Genomic DNA, 10529 nt, shown 5'->3' with positions numbered 1-10529 from the left:
TTATAGCGAATTATCGGCTCACCAGACATCAGAAAAATACTCTATCACGTGACCTTATTAAGGGCTGTGATTGGTCAGTTTGCGTTCTGGCGGGAACGGTTCGAAGAAGTTGCCGCTTCGAATATTAATCAGTCACGTGATGACAAGGAGATGGGTTCTCCGCTACGCCCGCGCTTGTTTATATTTAAATGAGAAGAATGGCGATAGCAGTTTTGTATCTAATGGCGATAGGTAGTTTCACTACATATATATATATATATATATATATGAACGTACGTACGTACATACATACATACGTGTGTGTGTGTGTGTGTTTTCGTGTCATACCCCTGTGAACAGTTATTACAAGGAGCATAATCAAAATACCATTGTTGGCGAAATATAAATAATTATTTTTATAGTCTAAAAAACATCATAGGTGATGATAAGAGTTAAGCTCATCCTGTTTCATTATCGAATCCCGTAATAAAGTAAAACATGAAACAAAGGAAAAGAACAATGAATGAGCCATGTCTCGTATATTTACTCTTGTTTTTCCATACATCATCTTGTGATGTTTCCTGAGGTCATTAGGCGCTTTGGGCCTTTTACATCAGATACCTTCACCCAGGCGAACCAGCTGGAGTTAATCAAACCCCAGCTTGTGTCCAGTTTGTCCTACTCCTGGTAGTACTGCCCCTTCCTGGGCCCGCTCCTCTCGACTCTCAGTCACTTTGAAGTAACCTCTGTTGTCTTCACCTCCATCGTGATGACCTTCCACTTACTGGTCTGCAAACCCTCTGCATCCCAAATCAAGAGGATCACGCCTTGCTGGGCACCCTTTTCATTGGTATAGTCCCACTAGATCAGTATATATCCGTCTCTCACTTTCATTTGCCTCTTCGATACGATCATCCCAGGGAACGGTGAGTTCTAGCAGAACCACCTGCTTGAGTACTACAACCGGCGTTAGTGATGTTGAGACGAGTTGCCTACCCTGATAATGTATGTCATCGAGAAGAACAATGCAAATATGCGATGAGAAGAATGTCGGGTTTAAAGTTTGATGTTTTGCCTTTTAGTTTGGGTTTTTTTCTTTTCTTCTCAGAAATATTAAACTAAAAGATGTTCTTTTGTATGTGGTAGTGAAGGCGCGTGGCTTAGTGGTTAGGGCATTCGGCTCGCGATTGTAAGGTCGTGAGTTCAATTCCCGGCGACGCGTTGTGTCCTTGGGCAAGACACTTTATTTCACGTTGCTCCAGTCCACTCAGTTGGCAAAAATGAGTAGTACCTCTATTTCAAAGGGCCGGTCTTGTCACACTCTGTGTTACGCTGAATCTCCCTGAGAACTACGTTAAGGGTACACGTGTCTGTGGATTGCTCAGCCACTTGCACGTTAATTTCACGAGCAGACTGTTCCGTTGATCGTATCAGCTGGGACCCTCGTCGTCGTAACCGACGGAGTACTCCTCGTACGTGATAACAAACGGAATTTTTGAAGTGTCACAAGTTTCGTGGATGGATGAAACTTTACTACGTTTGAAGTAAATTGAACTTGTCTTTTTTCTCTTCTTCATCGTAAATTAAATTTGTCTTTTTTCTCTTCTTCATCGTAAATTAAATTTGTCTTTTTCCTCTTCTTCATCGGGTTATCAAAAAAAAAAAAAAAAATTAAAATAGAAAACGCAACAATGTCTGCCTCTAAATTTTGAGAATTCGTGATATGATATAGTGTGAGAGTGTCGATAACTCAGGTGTTCAATGAACAAAGTTAAGTCCCTTGAACTGTCAATCCTGTACCAAGTAGACAATGTCTTTAACAGGCATGGGTAACGTTTTCTGGGGAACGGACCGTATACGATACGGCTCTTTGTCAGACAAACAGCATAACTAAACCTTCGAGGTAATTTTTCTTTCGGCGTGTCATTGAGAAATTTCCACAAGTCACAGGTTGCACATGACTGGTTCAAATCTACGAAGAGCTAGTTTCTTTGACTATAATAATTGTTGGCAAACAAATCAATATACGAGGTGCGTTCAAAAAGTTTTATTTTTTCCCGTCAAAACTAATGCCGCATAGGAAAAATACTTTGGGTGGCAGAACACCACTCGTTTTGCGTATGCTTTGAAAATGTCGCACCGATTGGCCGCATCAGTTCCCGGCTATTACGCCATAGAGTACAGACATGTAATGCGCACTCATCGGATTTTTGTTTTCACGCAAAAAATTTCCTGTCAGATGCAATGGTACTAGCTCATTGACCGCGGTATTTTATAGTAGAATAGAAGAAATTTATCTGCACGAGGACACCTGGAAGAAAATCTTTTCTAAAATTTAAGCAGCTCCATTTCACCTGAGTTGTCATTTTTCTCACATACCTACGTATTTTCCTTGTGAATTCTTGAAAATAACTGCCGTGATGCTATGAATTCTAGTAACTGGCAACCTTTGCTGTCATTTTGCAGGCTGATGAATGTCGACAAGAAAAATAAGTTTTATTTATTATATACGCAGCAAATTTTCATCTAGTCATAAAACTTGGGCTGCTGTATATAATACCATTAATGTACTGTATAACACACTGATTGAAGCAAATACATACGGAGATACAGAAAGGCAGGTAGACAGCGATATTAAAATGTATTGGAAAGGAAAGTAAAGTTATACCTTAGAGTTATCTCCCTTCAGATAACGGGTTCTACATTTCGAAAGATTATTATTATTAAAGAAATAAAGGCGGCAAGCTGGCAGAATCGTTAGCACTCTGGGCGAAATGCTTAGCCGTATTTCGGTCGTGTCTACGTTCTGAGTTCAAATTCCGCCGAGGTCGACAAATTAAATATCAGATGTGTACTAGGGTCGATGTAATCGACTGCCTTCTCCCCCAAATTTCAGGCATTGTGCCTATAGTAGAAAGGATTATTGTTAAAGAAAAGATTCCTTATATTGACCTATAAAAAACAAAGCTGTATTTACTTATTCATTTAACAGTTATAGGTCTCTCTTTCTTTTATTTACTTTTTTCTTTTTCATTGTAGTTTCTGCAATGATCCAAGCCTAATTAGTAAAACCCAGTTATATAGAATGAAAACAAAATTTCCTCGTGTCAAAACGTTCCATACCAAATGGGTTCTGCACAGAATTATCAGAGGCACTAGAGTGCCATCATCAAAGCATCGCTAATCTCATTCATTGATTGATTGATTCATTCATTCATTCATACATACATACATACATCATTACCATACCACAACAGACAGTTGGAGTCCAGACAGCTCCCTGATAGCCAGCTCTATGTCAAACCACACGAGCCATGCCAGCATGGAAAGCGGACGTTAAACGATGATGATGATGATGATCATCATCATAGGCTTATTTCAGATTTTGTCTACCAAATCTATTACAGGGCTTTGGTTGACCCAAGATTACAATAGAAGTCATGTGCTCAGAGCACAACGTAATGGGACTGAACCTAGACACATGTGATTGGAAAAGTAACTTCTTAGAAGAAAATAAACACAGAAAATCATTAACACAAATTTAATATAGTAAAAGAAAAGAAAAGCCAGGATGACAACTGGGTTTTAAGAAAAAAAGTATGGCCGTAATACATAAAAATAGAAAAAAATATTTGTGCGTTATTGTGTGTGTGTAAGTGTGCATGTGTATATAGACACATTCATAAATACACATACACATAATATCTACATATATATATCTCCATACACACACATTTACACAGATTTATATATATATATATATATATATATATATATATATATATATATATATATATATGTATGTGTATATATCTATCTATACAAATATATATATCTATATATATTCTTATATATTTATATATATCTACACATACATATATATATATATTTATATTTATACATTCATATGCATGCACCCTCACACACATATATATAATAATATATATGTAGACACACTAACTCATACATGTATATACACACATATACACATACACACACATAAGAAATATCTTTCTGCAGTTGTTTTGCTCTTAGACATTCTATATTCAGTATAAACTGTTTAGATTTTTAACTTAGTCTATGCATTTCTCCTATTTTACTTCTTTGAAAAGCTACCTGCTTTTTCATTTTCTCTTTCTCCATTTCCTTGCTCCAAATGGTTAATAAGTGCAGTTGACAACTGCAACAATTAACTAGCAATACTCTTTTCCCTGACAGTACCATACTCTTGGGGTTCCTCACTCAAGACTTCAGTAAATATAAGGCAACAAACAGTAGCATGTCTCAAAATATCTGGATCTTGAACCCGACAACAAACTCAATCTGTTATTGTCTTTAGTTTATTCTTAATACATGTTTTTGTTTACTGTTTTTTTTTTTTCTTTTCAAAATTTCTTCTGTCAAAAAAGCACAAATTGCTTAGAATTTACATGGTGAGATTCATCTTTCCTATGGAAGAATGTCTGTTTATTCAAAATGGTCTTGTTGTGGCATAGCCAATGTACACTTCTGTATTAATATTGTAATCTTACCTGCAAATAGACAGAAAATGAAACAATTATAATTTCATAAACAAGCAAGATATCAGATATATCTATAAGAAGTGAATTAGATGTTGCAATATGTATGCCTTGTCTAACAACAAATTGTTAGTTTCAAAATTAAGGTACAGATTTTCAAACTTCAATGTAAAGAACCCTTCGGTCATGAATGTCCATGGGATTGCATCTAGAAAGTTCCCCTCTGAGGCACAAGTCCAGGCAAAGTTGTTAATAGAAGACCAGCAGTCACCCATGCATATTAGCCTCCCTTCTCCATGTAATCGATGTTATCCAAAGGAAAAACAAAGACCAATACAGTTTGGCACCAGTGACGTTGCAACTCATTTCTTCAGATGAGTGGACTGGAGCAAAGTGAAATAAAGTGTCTTGCTCAAGAACACAACACATAGCCTGGTTAGGGTATCAAACTCACTACCTCATGATTATGAGCCCAATGCTCTAGCCACTCAACCTTGCACCTTAGCATATTTAAAATCTTTTTGTCATCACAACTTGCTTAGAATAAAACTTTGCCAGCCATATTATCAATCTGACCCAAAGGATCTGTAAAGGTCATAGCCAATGTCTCTTCCTATAAAGCAGACCATTAAATCCATCCATAGATCTTCTCTACTCACTCCATAGGGTCCTATCAGAATCAGTTATTAGACTTTCTGGCAGAATTCTTAAGTGTGACCAAGCGAGACTATGGATATTATACAACCATCTTGTATATTATACAACTATCAACCCCTAGGTCTCCTGCCAGCTGGCTTGGCTTCAAGAACTGATCTTTCCTGCAAATTCTAACCACATGTCTATAGTACTGGAGCTGTGAACTCTCAACACAGACAAATAGCTATTCAATCTGGAAAAACAGCTTGACCTTTGAGCTATGTACCCTGTTGAGTAACGTTACTCCAGAGATCCAGTGGAGAAACCTCATTTTGGCAGTTGTATTTGCAATCATACTCTGTCTGACTTTAACCAACATCCATGACCATAGGTGAGGATAGGCACCAAAAACTGAAGAGAAGATATCCACAGTCTCATTATTATTCATAAGGTAGCAAACTGTCAGAACCATTAGCATGCTGGACAAAATGCTTAGCAGTATTTCTTCAGTCTTTACATTCTGAGTTTGAATTCAACTGAGATTGATTTTGCCTTTCATCCTTTTGAGGGTTAATAAAACAAGTAGCAGTTGAGGACTGGGGTTGGTGTAATTGATAAGTCCAAACCCTCAAAATTTCAGGCCTTGTGCCTATAATAGAATGAATGATTATCCTTTCCTACTCTAGGCACAATGGAGGCACAATGGCCCAGTGGTTAAGGCAGCGGACTCGTGGTTGTAGGATCGCGGTTTCGATTCCCAGACCGGGCGTTGTGAGTGTTTATTGAGGATCCGGCAGGGGATGGTGGCGAACCCTGCTGTACTCTTTCACCACAACTATCTCTCACTCTTACTTCCTGTTTCTGTTGTGCCTGTAATTCAAAGGGTCAGCCTTGTCACACTGTGTCACGCTGAATATCCCCAAGAACTACATTAAGGGTACACATGTCTGTGGAGTGCTCAGCCACTTGCACGTTAATTTCATGAGCAGGCTGTTCCGTTGATCGGATCAACAGGAGCCCTCGACGTCGTAAGCGATGGAGTGCCAACAAAAACCCAAAACTCTAGGCACAAGGACCGAAATTTTGGGGGAGGGGGCCAGTCGATTAGATTGACTCCAGTACACAGCTGGTACTTAATTTATCGACCCCAGAAGGATGAAAGCAAAATCGACTTTGGTGGAATTTTGAACCCAGAATGTAAAGAAAGACGAAATACCACTAAGCATTTCGCCCTGCATGCTAACATCCACCTGGAATGAATGATTATCATTACTAGTGGTGTACCTTAAACAATGGGTTCCTAACCTTTTTCATTTCATTTACTCACTGGGCAATATTTTCTTTAGAATAAATTTACCCACTTCAGCTTTGTTTAGTAATTCAATTTAACACTTCGACCATAATAAAACAACCAAGAGGGTATTTATAATATTGATTTTAAACATTAATATATTAAATTCAAATAACAACAAAACAGCACATAACAATGTTAGTTCACTAATTTATGAACTAATGCTGATGTGAAAAATCAGAAACAAACAGTTTTCTGAATTAAACATCTCCGAGAAAGAAAAATGTTTTCACAAAAGAATAGGCCTATTTAAATTTTTTCCTCAACTTCAGATTTTCTAAAAAAATATAATTGAAAAGGAAAATATTTATAAATCCATAACCAGCAAATTTAGCCCCTGGCGAAATTAAACACTCTGAAGGCAAATTTATCTCGGTTTGGGAAGGTACGTCTTGAAGTGACAAGTGGTACAGAAGTTCGTGTGCGAGCTCCATAAACAAGGGGAATAACCCCTACCTGATTTAGCAATACTGATAAATGTTTGGCAATGGACTAAGAGAACGACTTATCTCATTGGAAGTTATATATGTATTATAGTTGATGAAGGCTTAGCAAGTTGAAACTTCGAAGTCAAAAAAAAAAACATTGAGTAATCCTTCAGTTTAATATAAAATTATTTTCATTATAACTTGACATAAAATCAAGCATTAATATATAATATACCGTATTTTAACGTGTATAAGGAGTCCTCGTGTATAAGGAACCCTCTAATTCTGGGAGCTTATAATTTGGAAAAAAGAAGTTTTGTAAGGGATTATAATACTATCCGTGTATAAGAAACTCCCATGTTTTTTAACTTAATTTTTGACAAAGAAGGGTTCTCTATACACGTTAAAATACAGTAATATATATAACAAACATATACGAAAACTATACTAAAATACGAAATGTAACAAGAATTACGAATCTTGATCAGAAGATTCACATGAATTTACACTCAGTTCAATTTTAAGTCTCTCTCTCTCTCTCTCTCTCTCTCTCTTTCTCTCTCTCTCTCTCTCTCTCACTCACTCACTCATGCATTATACATATATCATCATCATGTTAACATATACTTTTCCATGCTAACATAGTCTATTGAGGCAAATTTTCTATGCCTGGATGTCCTTCCTTGTTTTCAAGTATGGGTATATTTCACCCATGGCTTGACATGTTCTCACAATATTGGAAATAAATGACACTGTTTGTATGATAGTGACACTGAAATTGGCATAAAACTTAGGTTTAGTGCAGCTCCAGAAAACAGCATTATTAGGGACACCTAGAATACTTAGGAAGGTTCTTGGCATTTAAAGTTACTTGTTGTAGCCCAATGTTAGGGAGTTTGCTTTTTTTCCAACAGTCTAATCTGTCGTGCATATATGAAATAATAATAATAATAATAATAATAATAATAACAATAATAATAATAGAGTGGCTGTGTGGTAAGTAGCTTGCTTACCAACCACATGGTTCCGGGTTCAGTCCCACTGCATGGCACCTTGGGCAAGTGTCTTCTACTATAGCCTCGGGCCGACCAAAGCCTTGTGAGTGGATTTGGTAGACGGAAACTGAAAGAAGCCCATCGTATATATGTATATGTATTTATATATGTGTGTGTTTGTGTGTCTGTGTTTGTCCCCACCAACATCGCTTGACAACCGATGCTGGTGTGTTAACGTCCCCGTAACTTAATGGTTCGGCAAAAAGAGACCGATAGAATAAGTACTAGGCTTACAAAGAATAAGTCCTGGGGTCGATTTGCTCAACTAAAGGCGGTGCTCTAGCATGGCTACAGTCAAATGACTGAAACAAGTAAAAGAGAGTAAATGCCCTGATGCATGCAGTACCAGGCAGTGTCTTTCATGGCTTCTCATCTTAACTGATTGGAAGTGTTATCATGTACGTTGTTTTGTCTTGGTATAAAAGATGGGCCACAGCAAGTATTCTGCTCAATACCACAGATTTGCTGGTTAGTTGTTTGACCTTAGTCAGTTGAGCATGTCCCTTGGTGGCCAATGATACGTGCATCTCTGATCACAAGCAGGAGTAGTGGGGGAGCATCATAGCCATGTGTTAAGAGGAATTCTTTGGGGTTTGGATAATTCACCTTTGGAAATATGAGTGCTTCATTCAACATCTTTAAACAACCCTTATTCAGGAACCTTTTGAGCAGGATGGGCTGCTCGACCTGAAGAAAATTCTAACTGGGCCCCATCTGCAAGATCATGTACTGTTTATCTTGATATGAGATCACTATGTCACACACATGATTGTGATGCATGTGCCTGGTATACCCTTATCAGACAGGTAGTCATGATGAGTAGACTGGGCTTCGTATATTTTACCCCAGTGTCACTTTGATGGCATGTATTGCTCTGTCACTCAGTAATAATGATAATAATAATAATAATAATAATAATAATAATAATAATAATAAGCTCAGTTATCAGATACAGCATACTTACTCAAAGCATTTCTGATTACTTTTGGTTTTCGTTTCCACATCACGCCAAAACAATATATAGGAATTCCAGTACAGACAACAATGATACCCACGAAACATTCCCGTGGGTTTGAAGTCAAAGACATCACAGTAAGAAATATCAAAATGCAAAGATAGAAAATTGGAAAACATATATGGACCTAGAAAGAAAAGAAAAAAGAAAACAAACAAACAAATAATAATAATAATAATAATGATAATAATAATAATAATAATAATAATAATAATAATAATAATAATGATAACAATAATGATAATCTTTTCTACTCTAGGCACAGGCCTGAAATTTTGGGGGAGAGGTCCAGTCAATTAGATTGACCCCATTATGCACTTAGTACTTAACTTATCGACCCTGAAAGGATGAAAGGTAAAGTCAACCTCGGCAGAATTTGAACTTAGAATGTAGGGGCAGACGAAATATCGCTAAGCATTTCGCCTGGCATGCTAATGATTCTGCCAGCTCGCAGCCTTAACAATAACAATAATAATGATAAATGTTCTGATGCAGTACCAGACAGTGGCTCTCATATTAACTGACTGGAAGTGTTATCATGTACATTGATTTTGTCTTGGTATAAAAGATGGGCTACAGCAAATATTCTGCCCAATACCACAGATTTGCTTGTAAGTTGTTTGACCTCAAACATGTTCCTTAGTGGCTGATGATATGTGCATCTTTGATCATGAGCAGGAGTAGTGGGAGAGCATCATAGCCATGTGTTGAGAGGAATTCTTTGGGGTTTGGATAATTCACCTTGGGAAACATGAGTGTTTCATTCAACATCCTTAAAAAATGGATAACGCGTCTGACTATAGATCAGAAGATTCCAGGTTCGTATCCTGGCAAGCTCGTAATCGTTTTAAAGGCGGTGCTCCAGCATGGCCGCAGTCAGATGACTGAAACAAGTTAAAGAGTAAAAGAGTAACCCTTATTCAGGAACTTTGGGTTACTCGACCTGAAGAAAATTCTAACTGGGCCCCACCTGCAAGGTCATGTGCTGTTTATCTTGATATGAGATCACCACGTCATGCACATATGGTTGTGATGCATGTGCCTGGTGTACCCTTATCAGACGGGTAGTCATGATGGGTATAATGGGCTTCATATATTTTACTCATTTCACTTGGATGGCAAGCACTGCTCTCTCACTCAATAATAATAATAATAATAATAATAATAATAATAATAACTTGCTCAGGATTAAAATGGCACAGATTTTTATTGCTTTACTTGTTTCAGTCATGTGACTGCGGCCATGCTGGAGCACCGCTGTTGGTCGAAGAAATCAACTACAGGATTTATTCTTTGTAAGCCTAGTACTCATTCTGTCAGTGTATTTTACCAAACCGCTAGGTTACAGGAATGTAAACACAGCAACATCAGTTGTCAAGCAATGGTGGGGGTACAAACACAAGACACGCACACACATACACAAATATACACATATATACGACAGTCATCTTTCAGTTTCCGAGTACGAAATCCACTCACAAGGTTTTGGTTGGCCTGAGGTTATAATAAGCATATATATATATATATATATATATATATATATAT

At 37.3% G+C, this 10529-nt stretch overlaps 1 protein-coding gene across 12 annotated transcripts in view; it reads right to left on the bottom strand.

The window, feature by feature from the left end:
• Positions 1 to 3505: 3505 nt before the first annotated feature.
• Positions 3506 to 10529, bottom strand: part of LOC106870292 (large neutral amino acids transporter small subunit 2) — a 273162-nt gene continuing 266138 nt past the window's right edge. For all 12 annotated transcript variants that reach the window (XM_052970761.1, XM_052970818.1, XM_052970793.1 and 9 more), the window contains 2 exons: positions 8934 to 9111; positions 3506 to 4511 (listed from right to left, as the gene is read on the bottom strand). In XM_052970761.1, coding sequence (XP_052826721.1) covers positions 4447 to 4511; positions 8934 to 9111 — 243 coding nt within the window. In that variant the 3' untranslated portion in view covers positions 3506 to 4446. The remainder of the gene's footprint in view (positions 4512 to 8933; positions 9112 to 10529) is intronic.

The sequence above is a fragment of the Octopus bimaculoides genome, chromosome 1 (genome assembly GCF_001194135.2).
Source record: "Octopus bimaculoides isolate UCB-OBI-ISO-001 chromosome 1, ASM119413v2, whole genome shotgun sequence".
NCBI classification, from domain to species: domain Eukaryota; kingdom Metazoa; phylum Mollusca; class Cephalopoda; order Octopoda; family Octopodidae; genus Octopus; species Octopus bimaculoides.
The sequence above is the reverse complement of the archived record's forward strand: the minus strand, read 5'-3'. Positions and strand labels throughout refer to the sequence as shown.